At 42.4% G+C, this 27806-nt stretch overlaps 1 protein-coding gene across 2 annotated transcripts in view; it reads right to left on the bottom strand.

Annotated features, from left to right (window-relative positions):
- Positions 1 to 27806, bottom strand: part of nt5d1 (5-nucleotidase domain-containing protein 1) — a 79614-nt gene that overhangs the window by 17097 nt on the left and 34711 nt on the right. For both annotated transcript variants that reach the window (XM_014144209.3, NM_001173760.1), the window contains 2 exon segments: positions 22557 to 22731; positions 4915 to 5012 (listed from right to left, as the gene is read on the bottom strand). In XM_014144209.3, coding sequence (XP_013999684.1) covers positions 4915 to 5012; positions 22557 to 22731 — 273 coding nt within the window.

Genomic DNA, 27806 nt, shown 5'->3' on the forward strand with positions numbered 1-27806 from the left:
GATTTCAAGTTTTCATAACAGTCGGTAATCGGCATTTTTGAACACCGATTGTGGCCGATTACATTGCACTCCACGAGGAGACTGCGTGGCAGGCTGACTACCTGTTACGCGAGTGTAGCAAGAAGCCAAGGTAAGTTGCTAGCTAGCATTAAACCTATCTTATAAAAAACAATCAATCTTAACATAATCTCTAGTTAACTACACATGGTTGATGATATTACTAGTTTATCTAGCTTGTCCTGCGTTGCATATAATCGAAGCGGTGCCTGTTAATTTATCATCGAATCACAGCCTACTTCGCCAAACGGGTGATGATTTAACAAGCGCATTCGCAAAAAAAGCACTGTCGTTGCACCAATGTGTACCTAACCATAAACATCAATGCCTTTCTTTAAAATCAATTAACCTGTTGGGGCTAGGGGGCAGTATTTTCACGGCTGGATAAAAAACGTACCCGATTTAATCTGGATACTAATCCTACCCAGTAAGTAGAATATGCATATACTTATTATATATGGATAGAAAACACCCTAAAGTTTCTAAAACTGTTTGAATGGTGTCTGTGAGTATAACAGAACTCAAATGGCAGGTCAAAACCTGAGAGATTCCTTTACAGGAAGTGGCCTGTCTGACCATTTCTGGAACTTCTTTGCCATCTCTATCTTTTAGAAAGGATCTCTGCTCTAACGTGACACTTCCTACGTCGTCCATGGGCGCTCAGAGCCCGGGAAAAAACAGAATGTCGTCATCCCAGCCCCAGGCTGAAACACATTATCGCCTTTCTCAAGTGGCCGATCAAGGGACTGTGGGCTTAGGCGCGTGACCTGGCCGCCCCCGTCTTTGTGATTTTTTCCTCTGTTTGCCGAAAAGGAGATTCCCGGTCGGAATATTATCGCTTTTCTACGAGAAAAATGGCATAAAAATTGATTTTAAACAGCGGTTGACATGCTTCGAAGTACGGTAAAGGAATATTTAGAATTTTTTTGTCACGAAATGCGCCATGCGCACGACCGTTATTTACCATTTCGGATAGTTTCTGGAACGCACGGACAAAACGACGCTATTCGGATATAACGATGGATTATTTGGGACCAAACCAACATTTGTTATTGAAGTAGAAGTCCTGGGAGTGCATTCTGACGAAGAACAGGAAAGGTAAGACCATTTTTCTTATAGTAAATCTGATTATGGTGAATGCTAAACTTGCTGGGTGTCTAAATAGCTAGCCCTGTGATGCCGGGCTATGTACTTTGCAATATTGCAAAATGTGCTTCATCCGAAAAGCTATTTTAAAATCGGACATATCGAGTGCATAGAGGAGTTCTGTATCTATAATTCTTAAAATAATTGTTATGCTTTTTGTGAATGTTTATCGTGAGTAATTTAGTAAATTGTTAGCGAATTCCCCGGAAGTTTGCGGGGGGTATGCTAGTTCTGAACGTCACATACATGCTAATGTAAAAAGCTGTTTTTTGATATAAATATGAACTTGATTGAACAAAACATGCATGTATTGTATAACATAATGTCCTAGGGTTGTCATCTGATGAAGATCATCAAAGGTTAGTGCTGCATTTAGCTGTCTTCTGGGTTTTTGTGACATTATATGCTAGCTTGAAAAATGGGTGTCTGATTATTTCTGGCTTGGTAGTCTGCTGACATAATCTAATGTTTTGCTTTCGTTGTAAAGCCTTTTTGAAATCGGACAGTGTGGTTAGATTAACGAGAGTCTTGTCTTTAAATAGCTGTAAAATAGTCACATGTTTGAGAAATTGAAATAATAGCATTTCAAACGTTTTGAAAATCGCGCCACAGGATTCAACTGGCTGTTACGTAGGTGGGACGAATTCGTCCCACCTAGCCCAGAGAGGTTAACAAGTATATATTTTTAAATCTGCATATTTAGTTAATATTGCCTGCTAACATGAATTTCTTTTAACTAGGGAAATTGTGTCACTTCTCTTGCGTTCCGTGCAAGCAGAGTCAGGGTAAATGCAGCAGTTTGGGCTGCCTGGCTCGTTGCGAACTATGTGAAGACCATTTCTTCCTAACAAAGACCGTAATTAATTTGCCAGAATTGTACATAATTATGACATAACATTTAAGGTTGTGCAATGTAACAGCAATATTTAGACTTAGGTATGCCACCCGTTAGATAAAATACGGAACTGTTCCGTATTTCACTGAAAGAATAAATGTTTTGTTTTCGAAATGATAGTTTCCGGATTTGACCATATTAATGATCTAAGGCTCGTATTCCTCTGTTATTATGTTATAATTAAGTCTATGATTAGATATAGCAGTCTGACTGAGCGGTATAGGCAGCAGCAGGCTCGTAAGCATTCATTCAAACAGCACTTTCATGCATTTGCCAGCAGCTCTTCGCTGTGCTTCAAGCATTGAGCTGTTTATGACTTCAAGCCTATCAACTCCCGAGATTAGGCTGGTGTAACCGATGTAAAATGGCTAGCTAGTTAGCGGGGTGCGCGCTAATAGTGTGTCAATCGGTGACGTCACTCGCTCTGAGACCTTGAAGTAGTTGTTACCCTTGCTCTGCAAGGGCCGTGGCTTTTGTGGAGCGACGGGTAACGATGCTTCGAGGGTGCGAGGAGAGCTACGGAAGCTATTCTGTTACACTGGCAATACTATACTGCCTATAAGAACATCCAATAGTCAAAGGTATATGAAATACAAATGGTATAGAGAGAAATAGTCCTATAATTCCTATAATAACTACAACCTAAAACTTCTTACCTGGGAATATTGAAGACTCATGTTAAAAGTAACCACCAGCTTTCATATGTTCTCATGTTCTGAGCAAGGAACTTAAACGTTAGCTTTTTTACATGGCACATATTGCACTTTTACTTTCTTCTCCAACACTTTGTTTTTGCATTACTTAAACCAAATTGAACATGTTTCATTATTTATTTGAGGCTAAATTGATTTTATTGATGTATAATATTAAGTTAAAATAAAAGTGTTCATTCAGTATTGTTGTAATCGTCATTATTAATAAATCAAATCGGCCGGTTAATCGGTATCGGCTTTTTTTTGGGTCCTCCAATATCCGGTATCGGCGTTGAAAAATCATAATCGGTCGACCTCTAGTCCACGGTGAGTAATAGTTTTTCTGATGTACAGAAGTTATTTTCGGTCATAAGAGACGGTAGCAGCAACATTATGTACACAATAAGTTAAAAAAGAATTTACACAAAACGCAAAAAAATAAGATAGCTGGGATGGTTGGGAGAATGTAAAACGTCAGCCATGTTCTTCGCCGCCATCTTTTAGACACCGTTGTTGATACGTTCAATGTGATATAAATATTGTGGCAGAAGATAGAAAGCAGAGACTTGGGGGTGCGGACTCTCTCGCTCGCTCGCGCGCACACACACACACACACACACACAAACGAGCACACACACACAGCTGTGAGGACGTACGGACCTTGACAGAAGATGGAATGAGAAGTATGTGGTCTCTGGAAGACCATAACTGAGCACAAAAACACACATTTCTATCTCTGAGCCCCCCCCATATTAGAATGTGAAATCCGGTGGCATTTTCACTGTAACCAAAGTGAGGCTGTATGCACAAGGCAAATATTTAGAGAGACCTGGCCTGGCTGACATCCTTTGGACAAATGACTGCTGAAGGAATGTCATGCTTAATACGAGACTGGGAGGGGTCTGACACTAGCAGCCAAAGTAAAGGATCGATTTCTAAAACCTCTTAGTCTAATACAGTACCTGGCAGGAACTGGGCTCTTCTTAAGAAGTAGATAATGTTATTATGTCCTGTATAAGAATAGAGCCCATTGACTTACAGTATGTGACCCAGTCCATCAACTTGAAGCTCATGTTGAAAAAAAATCTAAAATGGGGTTTTACATTTTTTCCGGTAGGTACAGAATTAGTGAGCTTTTGAATTATCGATAACTTGTCGAATATTGAAGGACATAAAACTGCACATAAAACTGCAAACACAAAACTGTTGTGGTGACATGATAGCAACCTGCTGATAGTCAACTAGCTTAGCTTTGAGGTGAACTTGTCAGCTCTTTATCTGATCAACTTGACAGGCAAATATAGCAACACTATTAGAACATAATAACTGAGGCAAAATAAGTGACAGTGATACTGTATCCAAAAAAGCCCCAAGGCATACAGTATCTCTGCTACATTATGAACTAAGATCTCTCCCAGTATCTCTGCTACATTATGGAATAAGATCTCTCCCAGTATCTCTGCTACATTATGGAATAGCAGCAGCCACTGACTGAGGCTATATCTGCCAACGTGGCGAGGGCTGGAGGAGGTATGAATATTTGAGGGACTGGGTCATTGTGTTTCATACATAACGCATCCATTCCTGGCAGGAACGCAGTCCAGATGGGGGAGCATACCAGAGCTTGGGCACACCTTTAGGAACCGACCGTGAATAAATATCAGCTGCCTGCGCAGGAAAACTATGATCACGTGTGGATAATAGATCAAATTAGAAATACTGACAGCTAATATGAACCTAGTTTAAACCCTACTATGTCTGCAAGTAGAGGTGGTGTGATGGTCCCCACCTGTCTTGATGCTAGTTTATCTTACTGGTTTCAGAAGAGATTTGATTTGACGCTTGGGTTTTATCTTCTGGAAGACAACTCCACAAGTAGTGCTTTTCTCATCCTAAAAAAGGAAATTATTTGCAGTAATCACCATCATGAGATTCCACTGTGCTATAAAGTCCACAGCCCTGTAATGCTCTTTTTGATGTCGGCAGAGAGCTGATCTACAGTGCTTACTGTTGGTGGAGTGTACTGTACATAGGGTACTGATGGTTTTCTGGGCAGTGGGATCCTGTATGGACAGGCAGACATACAGACAGGCAGGGAAGCAGGTACTGTAGTCAGGTACTCACCCAGGGTCCTGAAGGGCCTCTGTTGGGGCACCAGTGAGAAGAACCCAGGCTTCAAGGCATTGGTGATGATGATGTCAAACAGCTCCTCCCAGTCCTTCCTGCAACAGCCAATGAGAAACAAACCCCTGATTATTAAAATACACCAGCAAATACTGTGAGATCGAAACCTGGCCGCCATCCAACTGGATTTGTGTTGCACACAAAAACTCTTACTTGGAACTAAACATTGGCGAGTTGATGAAAAACAGTAACATAAACAGTGTATTTATGAAAAGAGCATGAGGAAAATGTTAACCTCTTGACGGTCGCCTAGGATAAGGGGTGCTACAGCGATTTTTGAAGAAAATACATGCCCATTTTAAACGGCCTCCTACTCAAACTCAGAAGCTAGGATATGCATATAATTAATGGTTGTGGATAGAAAACACCCTAAAGTTTCTAAAACTGTTTGAATGGTGTCTGTGAGTATAACAGAACTCATATGGCAGTCAAAACCCCGAGACAGATCGTAACAGGATGTGGAATTCTGAATTGCGGACTCAACTTCATCACTTTGCCTATAAATCACACCGTGAGCTATGGTTCATTGAGCACTTCCTATTGCTTCCACTAGATGTCCCCAGTCTTTACAAAGTGGTTTGAGTCTTCTACTGTGAAAACTGACAGAATGAGAGGCTGTTGAGCTTGGTCACATGGGGAGGGCCATCCCCATTATGACGCCGGCGCCCCTGGCTACCCTCCCCTTTCGAAACATTTTGAAAGACAATGCAACCGTCCCCCTTGAATATTATTGGAGCTCTGGTTGAAAAAGGCCCTAAAGATTTATGTTATACAACGTTTGACATGTTTGAATGAACTTAAATATAATTTTTTTTGCATTTTGATGAGAGAAGTCCCGCGGACGACGGTACATTTGGTGCAGCCTTCAGAACGCGCTAACAACAAGAAGCTATTGGGACATAAATTATTAACTTTTTCGAACGAAAATACATTTGTTGTGGACCTGGGATCTCTGGAAGTGCCTTCTGATGAAGATAATCAAAGGTAAGGGATTATTTACAATAGTATACAAGAGTAGATTTGATATGCGATTGTTCCAAGATGGCGCTGACCTGTAACGGTAGCCTATTTTTCTGAGTATCGCATCCCCTTTTATCGCAAAGTGTGATTACCCAGTAAAGTTATTTTTTAATCTGGCATTGCGGGTGCTTTCACGAGATGTTAATCTATAATTCTTAGAATGACAATATTACATTTTAAAAATGTTTTCGAATAGTAATTTAGTAAATTGTAGCACTGTTTCACCGGATGCATTTGAGGGAAAATAGTTAGTCAACGTCACGCGCCGATGTAAAATGCTGTTTTTATATATAAATATGAACTTTATCGAACAAAATAATGCATGTATTGTGTAACATGATGTCCTAGGAGTGTCATCTGATGAAGATTGTCAAAGGTTAGTGCTGCATTTAGCTGTTTTTTGGTTATTTGTGATGCATGTGGTTGGTCGGAAAATGGCTATGTGAATACTTTGACGATATACCCCTCTAACATTATCTAATGTTTTGCTTTTGCTGTAAAGCCTTTTTGAAATCGGACAACGTGGTTCGATTCAGGAGAGGTGTATCTATAAAACGATATAAAATAGTCCTATATTTGAAAAAAAAATATATATATGACATTTTGTTATGAATATGGCGATAGGATTTTTCGCTGGATGTTGATCCCGCATACGGGACAGAGAACGTCAAGAGTTAAGGAAACTCTTAAGGGTTGGACCCTTTTTTTCAATTTTCACCTAAAATGACATACCCAAATCTAACTGCCTGTAGCAAGGATATGCATATTCTTGATACCATTTGAAAGAAATCACTTTGAAGTTTGTGGAAATGTGAAATGAATGTAGGAGAATATAACACATTAGATCTGGTAAAAGATAATACAAAGAAAAAAAACGTGTTTTTTTGTACCATCATCTTTGAAATACAAGAGAAAGGCCATAATGTATTATTCCAGCCCAGGCACAATTGAGATTTTGTCCACTAGATGGAAGCAATGTATGTGCAATGTTTTAGACTGATCCAATGAACCATTGCATTTCTGTTCAAAATGTTTTATCAAGACTGCCCAAATGTGCCTAATTGGTTTATTAATAACTATTAATAAAGTTCATAACTGTGCACTCTCCTCAAACAATAGCATGGTATTCTTTCACTGTAATAGCTACTGTAAATTGGACAGTGCAGTTAGATTAACAAGAATTTAAGCTTTATGCCAATATCAGATATGTCTATGTCTATGTCCTGGAAATGTTCTTGTTACTTACAACCTCATGCTAATTGCATTAGCCTACATTAGCTCAACCGTCCCACCAATCCTATAGCGGTTAAGGAACAAGAAACATTTTTTTGAGAGAAACAACCCCAGGCCAAAAAAGACATACACACACACACTCATGGTAATTATTAACACTGGCTTAGTGTTAGCATCATGCTCCAAACACTAGCAGACATTCAGACCAGGGCTGCATCCCGTCTCCGGGAGTTTACCTGGACCTCCTCTCCAGAGCAGAGCCATGTGGGTGGGTGGACTGGTGTTTGCTGTTCTCTGACCTGGCTAGAGCTGACTGGGATTACACTGTGAGAGAGACCTCTCACTGCAGCCCTACATGGGCAGATACAGTACCTACCCTGAGTGGAGGCCCAGGATCATTCAGAGCACTACCTTTTGATGTAAAACTCACAATTCTAAAGCTAGGTCATAGGCATGCAGGACCTCATCCGTCTCAGAGTCATACACCCTGGCAGCTTCATTAAATAGTACCCGCAAAACACCAGTCTCAACGTCAACAGTGAAGAGGCGACTCCATGATGCTGGCCCTCTAGGCAGAGTTGCAAAGAAAAAGCCATACCTCAGACTGGCCAATAAAAAGAAAAGATTAAGATGGACAAAAGAACACAGACACTGGACAGAGGAACTCTGCCAGCATCCCGGAGTCGCCACTTCACGGTTGACGTTGAAACTGGTGTTTTGCGGGTACTATTTAATGAAGCTGCCAGTTGAGGACTTGTGAGGTGTCTTTCTCAAACCAGACACTAATGTACTTGTCCTCTTGCTCAGTTGTGCACCAGGGCCTCCCTCTCCTCTCTCTATTCTGGTTAGAGACATTTCTCAAAACAAGAATAGACTGACGAGTTTCAGAAGAAAGGTCTTTGTTTCTGGCCCTTTTGAGCCTGTAATCGAACCCACAAATGCTGATGCTCCAGATACTCAACTAGTCTAAAGAAGGCCAGTTTTATTGCTTCTTTAATCAGGACAACAGTTTTCAGCTGTGCTAACATAATTGCAAAAGGGTTTTCTAATGATCAATTAGCCTTTTAAAATTATAAACTTGTGGTTATGGCAGCATGATGCTGCCATAACCATGCTTCATTGTGGGGATGGTGTTCTCGGGGTGATGAGAGGTGTTGGGTTTGTGCCAGACATAGCGTTTTCCTTGATGTCCAAAAAGCTACATTTTAGTCTCATCTGACCAGAGTACCTTCTTCCATATGTTTGGGGACTCTCCCACATGCCTTTTGGCGAACACTTTAAGCAATGGCTTTTTTCTGGCCACTCTTCTGTGAAGCCCAGCTCTGTGGAGTGTACGGCTTAAAGTGGTCCTATGGACAGATACTGTGGAGTTTTGCAGCTCCTTCAGGCTTATCTTTGGTGTCTTTGTTGCCTCTCTGATTAATGCCCTCCTTGCCTGGTCCGTGAGTTTTGGTGGGTGGCCCTCTCTTGTCAGGTTAGTTGTGGTGCCATATTCTTTCCATTTTTTAATAATGGATTTAATGGTGCTCCGTGGGATGTTCAAAGTTTCAGATATTTTTTTATAACCCAACCCTGTTCTGTACTTCTCCACAACTTTGTCCCTGACCTGTTTGGAGAGCTCCTTGGTCTTCATGGTGTCACTTGCTTGGTGGTGTTGCAGACTCTGGGGCCTTTCAGAACAGGTGTATATATACACAGATCATGTGACAGATCATGTGACACTTAAATAAAGTCCACCTGTGTGCAATCTAACTAATTATGTGACTTCTGAAGGTAGTTGGTTGCACCAGATCTTATTTAGGGGCTTCATAGCAAAGAGGCCAAGCAATTGCCGTACCAGGCAGTGATGCAACCAGTCAGGATGCTCTCAATGTTACAGCTGTAGAACCTTGTGAGGATCTCAGGACCCATGCCAAATCTTTTTAGTTTCCTGAGGGGGAATAGGCTTTGCCGTGCCCTCTTCACAACTGTCTTGGTGTGTTTGGACCATTCTTGTTTGTTGTTGATGTGGACACCAAGGAACTTGAAGCTCCCAACCTGGGGGTGCTCGGTCCTCCTTTCCTGTACTCCACAATCATCTCCCTTAGAGGTCGACCGATTATGATTTTTCAACACCGATACCGATACAGATTATTGGAGGACCAAAAAAAAACGATACCGATTAAATCGGTATATAATGACAATTACAACAATACTGAATGAACACTTATTTTAACTTAATATAATACATCAATAAAATAAATTTTGCCTCAAATAAATAATGAAACATGTTCAATTTGGTTTAAATAATGCAAAAACAAAGTGTTGGAGAAGAAAGTAAAAGTGCAATATGTGCCATTTAAAAAACCTAACGTTTAAGTTCTTTGCTCAGAACATATGAAAGCTGGTGGTTACTTTTAACATGAGTCTTCAATATTCCCAGGTAAGAAGTTTTAGGTTTTAGTTATTATAGGGCTATTTCTCTCTATTCCATTTGTATTTCATAAACCTTTGACTATTGGATGTTCTAATAGGTACTTTACTATTGCCAGCCTAATCTCGGGAGTTGATAGGCTTGAAGTCATAAACAGCGCAATGCTTGAAGCACAGCGAAGAGCTGCTGGCAAATGCACGAAAGTGCTGTTTGAATGAATGCTTACGAGCCTGCAGCTGCCTACCACCGCTCAGTCAGACTGCTCTATCAAATCATAGACTTAATTATAACACACAGAAATATGAACCCTAGGTCGTTAATATGGTAAAATCCGGAAACCATAATTTTGAAAACAAAATGTTTATTCTTTCAGTGAAATACGGAACCATTCCGTATTTTATCTAACGGGTGGCATCCCTAAGTCTAAATACTGCTGTACAATTATGTACAATTCTGGCAAATTAATTACGGTCTTTGTTAGGAAGAAATGGTCTTTACACAGTTCGCTACGAGCCAGGCAGCCCAAACTGCTGCATATACCCTGACTCTGCTTGCACAGAACGCAAGAGAAGACACAATTTCCCTAGTTAAAAGAAATTCATGTTAGCAGACATATGCAGGTTTAAAAATATATACTTGTGTATTGATTTTAAGAAAGGCATTGATGTTTATGGTTAGGTACACATTGGTGCAACGACAGTGCTTTTTTTGCGAATGCGCTTGTTAAATCATCACCCGTTTGGCGAAGTGGGCTGTGATTCGATGATAAATTAACAGGCACCGCATCGATTATATGCAATGCAGGACAAGCTAGATAAACTAGTAATATCATCAACCATGTGTAGTTAACTAGAGATTATGTTAAGATTGATTGTTTTTAATTAGTTTAATGTGTCCAAAAATGCTGATTATCGATTGTTATGAAAACTTGAAATCAGCCCTAATTTATCGGCCATTCCGATTAATCGGTCGACCTCTAGTCGAGGCCCAGGGCCTCGAGCTTAATGACGAGTTTGGAGGGTACTATGGTGTTAAATGCTGAGCTGTGGTCAATGAGCAGCATTCTTACATAGGTATTTTTCTTGTCCAGATGGGATAGGGCAGTGTGCAGTGTGATGGCGATTGCGTCGCCAGTGGACCTATTGGGGCGGTAAGCAAATTGAAGTGGGTGTAGGGTAACAGGTAGGTGGAGGTGATATGATCCTTGACTAGTCTCTCAAAGCACTTCATGATGACAGAAGTGAGTAAAACGGGGCGATAGTCATTTAGCTCAGTTACCTTAGCTTTCTTGGGAACAGGAACAATGGTGGCCATCTTGAAGCATGTGGGGATTGCAGACTGGGATAGGGATTGATTGAATATGTCCGTAAACACACCAGCCAGCTGGTCTGCGCATGCTCTGAGGACGCGGCTATTAATGCCGCGTCCTCAGAGCATGCGGGTTAACACGTTTGAATGTTTTACTCATGTTGGCCACGGAGAAGGAGAGCCCACAGGCTTTGGTAGCGGGCCGTGTCAGTGGCACTGTATTATCCTCAAAGCGAGCAAAGAAGTTGTTTAATTTGTCTGGGAGCAGGACATCGATGTCGGGGCTGGTTTTCTTTTTGTAATCCGTGATTGACTGTAGACCCTGCCACATACGTCTCGTGTTTGAGCAGTTGAATCGCGACTCTACTTTGTCTCTATAATGACGCTTTGCTTGTTTGATTTCCTTGCGAAAAGAAAAGCTGCACTGTTTGTATTCGGTTATGTTCCCAGTTGCATTGCCATGATTAAAGGCAGTGGTTCGCGCTTTCAGTTTTGCGCGAATGCTGCCATCAATCCACGGTTTCTGGTTAGGAAATGTTTTAATAGTCACAGTGGGTACTACATCTCCGATGCACTTGCTAATAAACTCGCTCACCCAGTCAGCGTATACATCAATGTTATTGTCTGAGGCTATCCGGAACATATCCCAGTCCACGTGATCGAAGCAATCTTGAAGCGTGGTCAGCCCAGCGTTGGATAGACCTGAGCACTGGCGTTTCCTGTTTTACTTCCTGTCTATAAGCAACAAAATGGAGTCATGGTCAGATTTACCGAATGCAGGGTAGGAGAGGGCTTTGTATGCATCGCAGAAGTTAGAGTAGCAATGATCCAGAATGCTACCAGCTCGTGTCACGCATTCGATATGCTGATAGAATTTAGGAAGTCGTGTTCTTAGGTTAGCATTGTTAAAATCACCAGCTACAATAAATGCAGCCTCAGGATGTATGATTTCCAGTTTACATAGAGTCCAGTGAAGTTCTTTCAGGGCCGGTGAGGTATCTGCTTGGGGGAGGGGGGTTATACATGGCTGTGACTATAATTGAAGATAATTTTCTTGGAAGATAATGCAGTCGGCATTTGATTGTAAGGTTTTCTAGGTCAGGTGAACAAAAGGACATGAGTACCTGTATGTTATTGTGATTACGCCATGAGTCGTTAATCATAAAGGCATACACCCCCGCCCTTCTTCTTACCAGAGAGATGTTTGTTTCTGTCGGCGCGATGCATGAAGAAACCGGGTGGCTGTACCGACTCTGACAACATATCCCGAGTGAGCCATGTTTCCGTGAAACAGAGAATGTTACAATCTCTGATGTCTCTCTGGAAGGCAACTTGTGCCCTAATTTCGTCCACCTTGTTATCTAGAGATTGGACATTGGCGAGTAATATGCTCGGAAGAGGTGGATGGTGTGCTAGCCTTCTGAGTTTGACCAGTAGGCCACTCCGTCTGCCTCTCCTGCGGCGACCGCATTGTTTTGGGTCGGCCTCTGGGATAAGATCCCATGTCCAGGGTGGAGGTCCGAACAAAGAATCCACTTCGGGAAAGACGTATTCCTGGTTGTAATGTTGGTAAGTTGACATCGCTTTTATATCCAATAGTTCTTCCCTGCTGTATGTAATAACACTTGAGATTTTCTGGGATAACAATGTAAGAAATAATACTTAAAAAAAACTAATAACTGCATAGCTTCCAAAGGACCTGAAGCGAGGCGACCATCTCTGTCGGCGCCATTACTCCTCTTGACAGATCAAAACTTTGAGATGTAACCATTATTTACTATTTTACACCTAGGGTTACTATACATACAGTGAGGGAAAAAAGTATTTGATCCCTTGCTGATTCTGTACGTTTGCCCACTGACAAAGAAATGATCAGTCTATAATTTTAATGGTAGGTTTATTTGAACAGTGAGAGAGAGAATAACAACAAGAAAAAATCCAGAAAAACGCATGTCAAAAATGATGTAAAATGATTTGCATTTTAAATGAGGGAAATAAGTATTTGACCCCTCTGCAAAACATGACTTAGTACTTGGTGGCAAAACCCTTGTTGGCAATCACAGAGGTCAGACGTTTCTTGTAGTTGGCCACCAGGTTTGCACACATCTCAGGAGGGATTTTGTACCACTCCTCTTTGCAGTTCTTCTCCAAGTCATTAAGGTTTCGAGGCTGACGTTTGGCAACTCGAACCTTCAGCTCCCTCCACAGATTTTCTATGGGATTAAGGTCTGGAGACTGGCTAGGCCACTCCAGGACCTTAATGTGCTTCTTCTTGAGCCACTCCTTTGTTGCCTTGGCTGTGTGTTTTGGGTCATTGTCATGCTGGAATACCCATCCACGACCCATTTTCAATGCCCTGGCTGAGGGAAGGAGGTTCTCACCCAAGATTTGACGGTACATGGCCCCGTCCATCGTCTCTTTGATGCGGTGAAGTTGTCCTGTCCCCTTAGCAGAAAAACACCCCCAAAGCATAATGTTTCCACATTCATGTTTGACGGTGGGGAGGTTGTTCTTGGGGTCATAGGCAGCATTCCTCCTCCTCCAAACACAGCGAGTTGAGTTGATCCCAAAGAGCTCCATTTTGGTCTCATCTGACCACAACACTTTCAACCAGTTGTCCTCTGAATCATTCAGATGTTCATTGGCAAACTTCAGACGGGCATGTATATGTGCTTTCTTGAGCAGGGGGACCTTGCGGGCGCTGCAGTATTTCAGTCCTTCACGGCGTAGTGTGTTACCAATTGTTTTCTTGGTGACTATGGTCCCAGCTGCCTTGAGATCATTGACAAGATCCTCCCGTGTAGTTCTGGGCTGATTCCTCACCGTTCTCATGATCATTGCAACTCCACGAGGTGAGATCTTGCATGGAGCCCCAGGCCGAGGGAGATTGACAGTTCTATTGTGTTTCTTCCATTTGCGAATAATCGCACCAACTGTTGTCACCTTCTCACCAAGCTGCTTGGCGATGGTCTTGTAGCCCATTCCAGCCTTGTGTAGGTCTACAATCTTGTCCCTGACATCCTTGGAGAGCTCTTTGGTCTTGGCCATGCTGGAGAGTTTGGAATCTGATTGATTGATTGCTTCTGTGGACAGGTGTCTTTTATACAGGTAACAAGCTGCGGTTAGGAGCACTCCCTTTAAGAGTGTGCTCCTAATCTCAGCTCCTTACCTGTATTAAAGACACCTGGGAGCCAGAAATCTTTCTGATTGAGAGGGGGTCAAATACTTATTTCCCTCATTAAAATGCAAATCCATTTATAACATTTTTGACATGCGTTTTTCTGGATTTTGTTGTTGTTATTCTGTCTCTCACTGTTCCAAATAAACCTACCATTAAAATTATAGACTGATCATTTCTTTGTCAGTGGGCAAACGTACAAAATCAGCAGGGGATCAAATACTTTTTTCCCTCACTGTAACTTTAACCTATTTTATAAGAGATTCTCCAAAATGGAAATATTCTAGGCATTTATATGTAAACTCCAGTCCTACTTTATCAAAAGCCTTTTCAAAATCAGCCATGAAAACCAGGCCTGGTTTCCACGATATTTCATAGTATTCTATTGTTTCCAGTACTTGTCTTATATTATCTCCAATGTATCGTCCATGTAAAACACCTGTCTGATTAGGATGAATAATATCTGACAACACCTTTTTAATTCTATGCGCCAAGCATTTAGCTAGAAATGTTGCATCACAACACAGAAGTGTAAGAGGCCTCCAGTTTTTTTAAATGGACTGGATCTTTATATATACCACTTGGATCCTGTTTCAGTAATAATGAAATCAGACCTTGTTGCGTGTCCGATAATCTACTGTTTATAAAGGAGTGGTTAAAACATGCTAATAATGGTCCTCTGAGTATATAAAAAAAGTTTGGTATACTTTCACTGGTATGACATCCAGCCCTGGAGTTTTCCCAGACTTGAAGGCTTTAATTACATCAAGAAGTTCCACCTCTGTAATTTGGCCTTCACACGAGTCTTTCTGTAGATGTAAACGTTTCATTATTAATAGTGAAAAAATCCATACAATTAGCTTCAGTTCGTGGAGATGGAGGAGACTGAAACGAAAACATATTCTTAAAGAACTTTACTTCCTCATTCAAAATATTGTCCGGTGAATCATGCGTGACTCCATCATTTGTTACAAGTTTCAATACATTTTTATGGTAGCATTTCTATGTTGAAGATTGAAAAATAATTTAACAATGTAGAAAATAGTAAAAATAAAGAAAAACCCTTGAATGAGTAGGTGTGTCCAAACTTTTGACATGTACTGTATACAAAAGGTTTAGAACACCTAATCATGCAAGGGTTTTTCTTTATTTTTTTACTATTTTCTACGTTGAAGAATAATAGTAAAGACATTAAAACTATGAAATAACACATATGGAATCATGTAGTAACCACATAAGTGTTAAATCAAAATATATTTCATATAATATTTGAGATTCTTCAAACAGCCACCCTTTGCCTTGATGACAGCTTTGCACACTCTTGGCATTCTCTCAACCAGCTTAATGAGGTAGTCACCTGGAATGCATTTCAATTAACAGGTGTGCCTTGTTAAAAGTTAATTTGGGGAATTTCTTTCCTCCTTAATGCGTTTGAGCCAATCAGTTGTGTTGTGACAAGGTAGGGGGGTATACAGAAGATAGCCCTATTTGGTAAAAGACCAAGCCCATATTATGGCAAGAACAGCTCAAATAAGTGAAGAGAAATGATAGCCCATCATTACTTCAAGACATGAAGGTCAGTCAATACGGAACATTTCAAGAACCTTGAAAGTTTAAGTGCAGTCGCAAAAACCATCAAGTGCTGTGATGTAACTGGCTCTCATGAGGACTGCCACAGGAATGGAAGACCCAGAGTTACCTCTGCTGCAGAGGATAAGTTCATTAGAGTTACCAGCCTCAGAAATTGCATCCCAAATAATGATGATCTGTGATTTATTTAGAATTCAAGGCACACTAAACCAGCATGGTTACCGCAGCATTCTGCAGTGATACGCCATCCCATCTGGTTTTGGCTTAGTGGGACTTTCATTTGTTTTTCAACAGGAAAATAATATAACACACCTACAGGCTATGTAAGGGCTATTTTACGAAGGAGAGTGATGGAGTGCTGCATCAGATGACCTGGCCTCCACAATCCCCCGACCTCAACCAAATTGAGATGGTTTGGGATGAGTCGGGATGGGAGTGAAGGAAAAGCAGCCGACAATGCTCAGCATATGTGGGAACTCCTTCAAGACTGTTGGAAATGCATTCCAGGTGACGCTGGTTGAGAGAATGCCAAGTGTTTGCAAAGCTGTCATCAAGGCAAAGGGTGGCTATTTGAAGAATCTCAAATATATTTTGATTTGTTTAACACTTTTTTGGTTACTACATGTTTCCAGGTGTGTTATTTCATAGTTTTGATGTCTTCACTATTATTCTACAATGTGGAAAATAGTAAAAATAAAGAAAAACCCTTGAATGAGTAGGTGTCCAAACTTTTGACTGGTACTGTGTACACACACAGTATGAAATATAGCTCTCTTTCACTTCTCCTTAATTTTGGAAGAAATTAATTTGTTCTACTATTGTCTTTCTCTTTGAGTCAACTACTCACCACATGTTATGCACTTCAGTGCTTTCAGTACTAGATTCATTCTCTGATCCTTTGATTGAGTGGACAACATGTCAGTTAATACCGCAAGAGCTCTGATAGGTTGGAGGACGTCCTCCGGAAGTTGTCATAATTAGTGTGTAAGTCTATGGAGGGGGGTAAGCACCATGAGCCTCCTAGGTTTTGTATTCAAGTCAATGTACCCAGTGGATGACACAAGCTAGCTGTCCTCTGGCTACACCACTGTGCTACCCTACAGTGCTGCTGGGGCTACTGTAGACCTTCATTGCAAAACAGTATGTTTTAATCATTTGGTAAAGTGACTATATTAAGTTTAGTTTTATCTAAAAAGGATAACTTTTTAAATGTTTCACTATTAAACATTTTCTGAAATTCACTGAGGATGGTCCTCCCCATCCTCCTCTGAGGAGCCTCCACTGGAGAAAATCCACATTCTACAGACTTAGGAGCTAGCCAAACATATTCCTGACATAACATTATAGATACATCCATTTCTAGCCAGCAAAAAAGTATACTGCTCAAAAAATTAAAGGGAACACTTAAACAACACATCCTAGATCTGAATGAAAGAAATAATCTTATTAAATACTTTTGTCTTTACATAGTTGAATGTGCTGACAACAAAATCACACAAAAATAATCAATGGAAATCCAATTTATCAACCCATGGAGGTCTGGATTTGGAGTCACACTCAAAATTAAAGTGGAAAACCATACTACAGGCTGATCCAACTTTGATGTAATGTCCTTAAAACAAGTCAAAATGAAGCTCAGTAGTGTGTGTGGCCTCCACGTGCCTGTATGACCTCCCTACAATGCCTGGGCATGCTCCTGATGAGGTGGTGGATGGTCTCCTGAGGGATCTCCTCCCAGACCTGGACTAAAGCATCCGCCAACTCCTGGACAGTCTGTGGTGCAACGTGGCGTTGGTGGATGGAGCGAGACATGATGTCCCAGATGTGCTCAATTGGATTAAGGTCTGGGGAACGGGCGGGCCAGTCCATAGCATCAATGCCTTCCTCTTGCAGGAACTGCTGACACACTCCAGCCACATGAGGTCTAGTATTGTCTTGCATTAGGAGGAACCCAGGGCCAACCGCACCAGCATATGGTCTCACAAGGGGTCTGAGGATCTCATCTCGGTACATAATGGCAGTCAGGCTACCTCTGGCGAGCACATGGAGGGCTGTGCGGCCCCCCAAAGAAATGCCACCCCACACCATGACTGACCCACCGCCAAACCGGTCATGCTGGAGGATGTTGCAGGCAGCAGAATGTTCTCTACGGCGTCTCCAGACTCTGTCACGTCTGTCACGTGCTCAGTGTGAACCTGCTTTCATCTGTGAAGAGCACAGGGCGCCAGCGGCGAATTTGCCAATCTTGGTGTTCTCTGGCAAATGCCAAACGTCCTGCACGGTGTTGGGCTGTAAGCACAACCCCCACCTGTGGACGTCGGGCCCTCACACCACCCTCATGGAGTCTGTTTCTGACCATTTGAGCAGACACATGCACATTTGTGGCCTGCTGGAGGTCATTTTGCAGGGCTCTGGCAGTGCTTCTCCTGCTCCTCCTTGCACAAAGGCGGAGGTAGCGGTCCCGCTGCTGGGTTGTTGCCCCCCTACGGCCTCCTCCACGTCTCCTGATGTACTGGCCTGTCTCCTGGTAGCGCCTCCATGCTCTGGACACTACGCTGACAGACACAGCAAACCTTAATGCCACAGCTCGCATTGATGTGCCATCCTAGATGAGCTGCACTACCTGAGCCACTTGTGTGGGTTGTAGACTCCGTCTCATGCTACCACTAGAGTGGAAGCACCGCCAGCATTCAAAAGTGACCAAAACATCAGTCAGGAAGCATAGGAACTGAGAAGTGGTCTGTGGTCCCCACCTGCAGAACCACTCCTTTATTGGGGGTGTCTTGCTAATTGCCTATAATTTCCACCTGTTGTCTATTCCATTTGCACAACAGCATGTGAAATTTATTGTCAATCAGTGTTGCTTCCTAAGTGGACAGTTTGATTTCACAGAAGCGTGATTGACTTGGAGTTACATTGTGTTGTTTAAGTGTTCCCTTTATTTTTTTGAGCAGTGTATTACAGGGAGGTCTAAAAATACCAGTCAGAGCAAACATATACTCACCATCCAGTTTATTGGGTACACCCATCTAGTACTGGGTCAGACCCCCCTTTGCCTCCAGAACAGACAGAATTCTTCAGGGCATGGATTTTACAAGGTGTCGGAAACCTTTGTTGCTCAATTGGTATCTATGGATCTAACGTGTGACAGGAAAACATTTCCCACACCAGTACACCACCGCCACTAGCCTGTACCATTGACACCAGGTAGGATGGGGCCATGGACTGCTAACGCCAAATCCTGACTCTGCCATCAGCATTTGTTGGACAAGGCAACGTTTTTTCCACTCCTCAATTGTCCAGCATTGGTGATTGAGTGCCCAATGGAGCGGCTTCTTCAATTTAGTGTATGGGGTGTTGTAACTAATAAACTGGCCGGTGAGTGTTTAAACTAATAAACTGGCCGGTGAGTGTATAAACTAATAAACTGGCCGGTGAGTGTATAAATGAAGCTGTAATGTAGACTGTTATGGTTTCATCTTGCTGTGTCCAACGGCAGGAGAGGCCAAGGAGACACCTAGCTACACTTGGCTCGTAGGGGCCTGTCTGGCATCCCTGGTCTTGTTGTGCGACTTCTGACAGCTCTCTGTCCCTGGTCCACAGCCTGCACGCCTCTGTGGTGTTCCTGAGAGAAGCATGGGCTTTAAAAAGAGGTGACATTATTTCTTCCCAACAGAAACCAAAGTCAGATCACGAGGGGGCATTCTTCACTGGGGAGTGTCTATGCATTAGAGAGGTGTTGAAATGCATATTGTTTATAGACTCCAGACTGGAACTAATCTGAGTTTCTTGTGGAGCCAAACGTTGTCTCACACAGGAGGTTCACAAGCAGGCCAACCCGTACAGCAGAACAAAGCAAAGCTTATCCCCGAGTCACCACACGGACAAGACACAGCTTGCACCATTTCCTGGCTTCATTTATCTGTGGGGAAAGCCTGGGCCACAGAGGTCCCTGAAGACCTAGCAGGCATCCAGAACAAACGGTTCACTTTCAGCCCCTCTCCCCTAAGTCTGACTGTCCATCATAATGGCCAGCTACACTAGCAGAGTGGGACTGAAGAATAGATCATCTGGATGTGTGGTTGGTTACTTACCAGATGAGCATCAAACATTACTGTAGCTAGGCTATGGCCTTGGTTGGATTAAAACTCACGACCAAGTTCTCCACTGTGAAGTCATACTGGTGATGTGTGATTGTGTCTGTTTAAATAATGTGCAGAGACACTTCACGAAGGCATTCTATTAAACACACTTTGCCACCAGCAAGACCAGCCAAAGCACCAGTCCGCAAGACTTCCCCTTGCTGCCTGACCGAACGTGTAAGAGGTTTTAGGCTAGAATAATAACCCTAGACCACATAGTGTACACTGGAGAGAGAGAGAGAACAGTGATACTGACACAGTCCAGTCCTCTGGTCTAGGTCAGTCCACAGCTGCAGCTGGCTAGTAGTAATGAGTCTATGGAGAGTCTGCTAGCACAAACAGCGCCACTACATAATGGTCAGGCTCAGCCATAGTAAGTTTCACTCTAGTCTTCTGTTATATTCCTGCTGGGCTGAGTGGGAATGAGAGCTGATTGTGCACTGTGTTGAGAGGGGTGATGAGCTTGGAGGGCACTATGGTGTTGAATGCTGAGCTATAGTCAAAAGAAAAGCATTCTCACGTAGGTGTTTCTCTAGTCCAGGTGGGAGAGGGCAGTGTGGAGTGCAATAGACAATGCCTCATCTGTGGATCTGTTTGGTCGGTATGCGAATTGGAATGGGTCCAGGGTGTCTGGGATGACGGCATTGATGTGAGCCACGACCAGCCTTTCAAGCATTTCATGGCTACATAGATGAGTGCTACGGGGCGGTAATCATTTAGACAGGTTACCTTGGCATTCTTGGGCACAGGGACGATGGTGGTCTGCTTGAAACATGTAGGTATTACAGACTGGGTCAGGGAGAGGTTGAAAATATCAGTGAAGACACTTGCTAGCTGGTCAGCAGATGCTCAGGTGACTGAAGGAATGAGGTGTAATGGCATGTGAGAGCTGTACGCAATGTGGGTTGGGAGAGATGAGCCAGTAGGGCAGGGCTATTCAACTCTGGTCCTGGAAAGCCGAAAGACTTCTGGTTTGTGTTTATACCTGGCAGTTAATTGCACTCACCTGGTGTCCCAGGTCTAAAACGGTCCCTTATTTGAAGGAGAGGAAGAAAACCAGAAGTGTTAGACCCTCCAGCACTGGAGTTAACCTGTTTGGGATAGGGGGCAGTATTTTCACGGCCGGATAAAAAACGTACCCGATTTAATCTGGTTACTATTCCTGCCCAGAAACTAGAATATGCATATAATTAGTAAAACACTCTAAAGTTGCTAAAACTGTTTGAATGGTGTCTGTGAGTATAACAGAACTCATATGGCACGCCAAAACCTGAGAAGATTCCATACAGGAAGTGCCCTGTCTGACAATTTGTTTTCCTTCTGTTGCATCTCTATCGAAAACACAGCATCTGTGCTGTAACGTGACATTTTCTAAGGCTTCCATTGGCTCTCAGAAGGCGCCAGAAAGTGGAATGCGGTGTCTGCAGTCTCTGGGCGAAGAACAGCAGGAGATTTTGTTACTGGTCAGCCTAGGAACAGTGACACTGGAGATGCGCATCCACGAGACTACTCCATTTTTTTTCTTTCAGCCTTTGAATGAATACAACGTCGCCCGGTTGGAATATTATCGCTATTTTACAAGAAAAATAGCATAAACATTTATTTTAGACAGCGTTTGACATGCTTCGAAGTACAGTAATGGAATATTTTGACATTTTTTGTCACGAAATGCGCTCGCGTGTCACCCTTCAGATTGTGACCTGAACGCACGAACCAAACGGAGCTATTTCAATATAACTATGGATTATTTGGAACCAAAACAACATTTGTTGTTGAAGTAGAAGTCCTGGGAGTGCATTCTAACGAAGAACAGCAAAGGTAATCCAATTTTTCTAATATAAATTCTGAGTTTAGGTTGTCCCAAACTTGGTGGGTGTCAAATTAGTTAGCCTGTGATGGCCGAGGTATCTACTCAGAATATTGCAAAATGTGCTTTCGCCGAAAAGCTATTTTAAAATCTGACACCGCGATTGCATAAAGGAGTTCTGTATCTATAATTCTTAAAATAATTGTTATGTATTTTGTGAACGTTTATCGTGAGTAATGTAGTAAATTCACTGGAAGTTTGCGGTGGGTATGCTAGTTCTGAACATCACATGCTAATGTAAAAAGCTGTTTTTTATATAAATATGAACTTGATTGAACAAAACATGCATGTATTGTATAACATAATGTCCTAGGAGTGTCATCTGATGAAGATCATCAAAGGTTAGTGCTGCATTTAGCTGTGGTTTTGGTTTTTGTGACATATATGCTTGCTTTGAAAATGGCTGTGTGATTATTTTTGGCAGGGTACTCTCCTGACATTATCTAATGTTTTGCTTTCGCTGTAAAGCCTTTTTGAAATCAGACAATGTGGTTAGATTAACGAGAGTCTTGTCTTTAAAATGGTGTAAAATAGTCATATGTTTGAGAAATTGAAGTTATAGCATTTTTAAGGTATTTTGTATTTCGCACCACGCTCTACCATTGGATATTGGTGAGGTGTTCCGCTAGCGGAACGTCTGTCCCTAAAAGGTTATAGCCCTGCATTAGGGGCTCATCATAAAACCATAAAATAAATGGTGACTTTAGCCCGACTGGTTCTGCTCTCCCATCTCACATACTGGGGCTAAACCAATATGGTTACTGCCTGGCCACTATCAGGTGTGTTTTATGGTTTGCGTCACAAATAACATATAGTGCACTAGTAACTCACCCCAGGATTTGGTCACAGATGAGCCTGCAGTAGTCGCTGTGGGAGCTGGTGATGAGCAGGAGGACCTTCCCTGCACTCTTCATGCTCCTCAGCCAGGTCTTGACGGACTCAGAGCAGGGCTGCAGGTAACGACCAGGGTCCCTCTTCACACTGGGAAAGTACCACCCAGCATCCTCTGAGGGGCAGACAAACAAAACACCCATTACTAAATATAGAGACCCATGACTTGCATATGAGATGTAGAATAAAGTAGAAAGAGGAGAGGAAGGGAAGCGCTACTGAGGTACACAATAGTACATTTTGGTAGACAGAAGGTGCTCTTTGGTAAAAGGGGTGAATTGGTCATCAAAAAGAGAGGACCAAGGCACTCTTCATATAATTCATTAAAATGCTTTTATTTGTATGTGCTACGTGTCCCAGACCTGCTGTTTTCAACTCTCTAGAGACAGCAGGAGCGGTAGAGATACTCTCAATGATCGGCTATGAAAAGCCAACTGACAGTTACTCTTGAGGTGCTGACTTGTTGCACCCTCGACAACTGTGATTATTATTATTTGACCATGCCGGTCATTTATGAACATTTGAACATCTTGGCCATGTTCTGTTATAATCTCCACCCGGCACAGGCAGAAGAGGACTGGCCACCCCTCATAGCCTGGTTCTTCTCTACGTTTCTTCCTAGGTTTTGGCCTTTCTAGGGAGTTTTTCCTAGCCACCGTGCTTCTACACCTGCATTGCTTGCTGTTTGGGGTTTTAGGCTGGGTTTCTGTACAGCACTTTGAGATATCAGCTGATGTAAGAAGGGCTATATAAATACATTTGATGTTCAATAGAAACAAGGTTTTAAAAAAATCCGACGCGTTTCGGCTGCATGGCCTTCGTCAGGGAGTACAAAGAAATAATACAATGTCCTCTTTAGAACAGCTTTTCCAATTAGCCCTAATTTGAAGAGGGAGTGGTTACAAAATTGATTGGACACACCTAGTAAGCAATACTATACACATTAAAAAGTGTAACACTGTAGCTGTGCCATCACAAAAGAAAATACAACTCCAAGCTAGAAGCACCAGAACACCCAGAAAGGTAGTTCCAACCCCAAAACATGACTGGGAAAAGTGTCAAGAACAAGAAAGTAATATATTCCATAGTACACAACAAAACATGAACAACAGTCTAAACATAGCTGAGGGCAATTGAGCAAAATGACCACTAGATGACAGCAATTGGACCTATCACATCCCTACAGGAATGGTGAGAAATCCATATCTTCGTTTAAACCAGGGTATTTAGTGGCCTGTAGTTTGTAAATCCAAAAACGTTCCCTTTGGTTTAACTGTTTAAGACGGTCCCCTTTTCTAATAGAGGCCGGTATATGATCAATACCCATAGCTTGTAGGGAGGCAGGGTTGCCATGGTGTAAGGACTTGTAGTGCCTTGCCATGGGGTAGTCTTCATTGCATACCCGTATGGCGTACTTGTGTTCCGCTAAGCGGTCTTGAAGGCGTCTCTTTGTCCGTCCAATGTAGAACACCTTGCAATGTGGACATTCCAATCTATAGATGATATGAGTGGTTTTGCAGTTAATGAAATGCTTGACGTAATACTCCATTTTGGAAGCTGTGTCAACCAAATAATTTTTCTGTGCAATATTTCTGCAGTGGTTGCACTGGTTACATTTAAAAGAGCCCTTGGATTTGTGGTCAAGCCAAGTTTTTTGAGAGTCACCCGGAAGATAACTGTGGACTAATTTGTAATTTAGGGTAGGACATCTCTTAAAACTTATGACTGGTGGCTCAGGAAAGACTTGGCGTAGTAGAGTATGACTTTGGATGATTCCCCAATTATTTTTAATGATTATTTTAATGTTCTCTGCTTCAGTGCTGTATTTTGTAACAAAATACACGCTCTCTGATGTATCATGAGGCACTCCCCTTCGCAACAAGTTCTCGCTGTCAAGTAATCCAGCCCTTATACCTGCATCTTTCAGGACCAGAACGCTGTAGCCCCGATTCAATAAGAGATTCTCCAATTCAGCAGGTTTGACACTGTAGTCCGTTTCCTGATCGCAAATTCTGCGGACTCTTTGGAATTGGCCATATGGAATATTCTCTTTTAGCCTTTTGGGGTGAAAGCTGTCTGCCCTCAGAATGGTATTCCCATCTGTAGGCTTGCTAAAGATTGATGTGTGCAAACAACCTGTCATTTTTCCTAACGTCGAGGTCCAAAAAATGAATGTTATCCTTGCTGTACTCCATAGTTAGTTTGATGTTAGGGTTAATGCTGTTAAGGTATTGGTGGAAGGAAATAGATGTAGGATCTTCATTTGATCATGCTATTGCATGACATTTCCTGCACAGCAGGAAATGCAAACGTGTAGCCTATTCAAAAAAAGGCTACCACTTTAAAATGTCAGACTTGATTTGCCCTAACTAAAAATGTGTCAATTAATTAATTATAGTCCACAGAATAACTAACATTTCCTTTTGCTAATAGATTATTTTCCTCCTGTGAGAAACTGCTCAAATTAAGATCCTAGCTACACCTGTATATACACAAAAGTATGTGGACACCCCATCAAATCTGTGGATTAGGCTATTTCAGCCCCAGCCGTTGCTGACAGGTGTATAAAATCAAGCAAACAGCCACGTAATCTCTATAGACAAACATTGGCAGTAGAATGGCCTTAATGAAGAGCTCAGTGACTTTCAAAGTGGCACAGTCATAGGATGACAGTCAGTTCATCAAATTTCTGCCCTCCTAGGAGGTCCCCCGGTCAATTTTAAATACTTTTATTGTGAAGTGGAAAGATCAAGGCGCAACAATGGCTCAGCTGCAAAGTGATAGGCCACACAAGCTCACAGAATGGGACCGCCGAGCGCTGAAGCATGTAAAAACCATCTGTCCTCGATTGCAACACTCACTACCGAGTTCCAAACTGCTTCTGGAAGCAACGTCAGCACAAGAACTGTTCGTTGGGAGCTTCATGAAATAGGTTTCCATGGCTGAGCAGCCACACACAAGCCTAAGATCTCCATGCGCAATGCCAAGCATCGGCTGGAGTGGTGTAATTTTAAATGTAACCTTTATTTAAATAGGCAAATCTAGTTAAACTAGGTAAAGCTCGAACAAACTCCATACTAAATGCCCATGATTTTGGAATGAGATGTTCGACGAGCAGTTGTCCACATACTTCTGGTCATGTAGTGTACTTTATTTTCCATTTGCAAAACATAAGTATGTCTTCTGCCCAACACAAACACAAATTATCCCTGGATGGAGAACAAAGCAATTTCGTTACAAGAATTCCATGACGACCACACTCCTCTCTCTTTCCAAAAAGCTGTTCCTGTCAAAGAAGTATAGCCTTGCCCTATACACGAAGAGTTGTCATGGATTTGAGAGACAATCATGGGACACAGAACATCTATTTTCTCATTAACAACGTGTGAGTAAGTCAGTAAGCTAAGCCAAGGATGATCTTCTGGTCGTTCTATTTTCCATGTACAGTTGGAGCATTACAAATGTCATCTGGCAGACAGCCCTAACCAAGTGGATGAATACTATTGAATATGGCTGTGTGCCATCCTGGCAGGCCAGGTCAGAAGACAGGCACAACTCCCCTTCTAAACCACTGGACTGTCTGTTTGAAGTTAGAAGGCTCTCAACCAGTATATGGTTTTCATTAGAGGATAATGAGCCCCAGACACAATCAAACGGCACCCTATTCCCTATATAGTGTACCTTTTAAATATCAGAACCCTTTGGGCCTTAGTCAAAAGTAGTGCACTACAAAGGGAATAGGGTGGCATTTGGGATGCATCCTCAGTCTGACCAGAATGATGAGATGGTGCCCTGTGACACTGACTGGACTGAAGGACAAGACTGACTTATGTAGAATTAACCACAGAGTGGACAACTCACTCCCTGAGCTATATCACAGGAAACAGCAGGAGGTTAGGGGGATGTATGGGTCACGTCCCACCCCCACTCAGACAGCAGTACGGGCAGCCTGTTCTTCAAAGACCCACTGGCTGCTCCAAGGCACCTCCAGCCAGGCTAAATTTGTTACAATGCTCTGATCTCCGTTAGAAAAACAGGCAGTCAAAACATCCCACTTAACACGCTGTACTGAAAACAGCCTGCTAAAATGCAGCATCAAAAGCAATCTGAATACGTTATAATGGGAGGGAGTCATTTGAAGCGGCAACACATGCTTTTCTACTACTTTTAAGAAAAATGTGAAGTGGAAACCAGGGAAAATATTGCATAGTACCATATATTCACTGGAATGCAATTGATAAAATTAACATTAACACATTTGCAAGCATATTAAAAACAGGACTTAGTAGAGTTGTATTTGCACCGGAGCAAAAGAACGTGACCAATATGGGAAAAAAAGCAGTGCCACTTCTGACGAGTAAGAGAAAAGAAGGCATAGGGAAACATCCCGGGTGCAAATGAGTGGCGTGTATTCATCAGGCCAGGTGTTTATCCTGGCACAGAGAGAGGGGAGGAGAGGAGCTCTCAGGGAGGGAGCATCACAGTGCACACACTACAGACAGCAGGGAGAGGAGAGGACACTCACCCTTCTATTCTACTTTTCCACTCCCTCTCTCAAGGCAACAGCCCTGGGTCCTCACCTCAACAAAGGTAATAAGCTACAGACAACAGAAGTTGCATGGGTAAATGATAAATAGCAAGCTAGCTGCATAGCATGGGAGTAGGGTAAAGTTGCCCCTGGACATTTCCCCCACTAATGGTTGAGGTTAGGATTGGGGGAGGGGATGCTGATCCTAGATCTGTCCCTAGGCAGTTCACAAGCTCCAGACACCAGAGGCCCATGTGCAAATGATAAATAGCTATATAACGTGCAGTGTATGCAATGGGAATGTCTTCTGTAGCTAGCAAAGGGCTAAACACAAACATTGACTCACATCTACGTAGCCTACTATGTAGGAGTTGCAAGTGTTTCCATATACAGCAAGTGTTTCCATATGCAACATGTATATAAGGGTGACATGCTAAAGGACATCTGTTACAGCTCCATCATACTGTAAAGAAAATAAACCTTATTTCAACCGCCAATCTCTTAAGGACCCTCTACTTTCACAAACTAAAAAGGACTTTGTATAAAAGATTTGAGCATACTGCCATCATGTGGTACAAAAGCAACATTGCATTTACCAAGAACAACCCTATTCATACGCCTCAGCCGAAGAGAGGGGAGACTGATACCAGATGAGATACTCT

This window comes from Salmo salar, chromosome 15, assembly GCF_965601325.2.
Source record: "Salmo salar chromosome 15, fSalSal1, whole genome shotgun sequence".
NCBI lineage: Eukaryota > Metazoa > Chordata > Actinopteri > Salmoniformes > Salmonidae > Salmo > Salmo salar.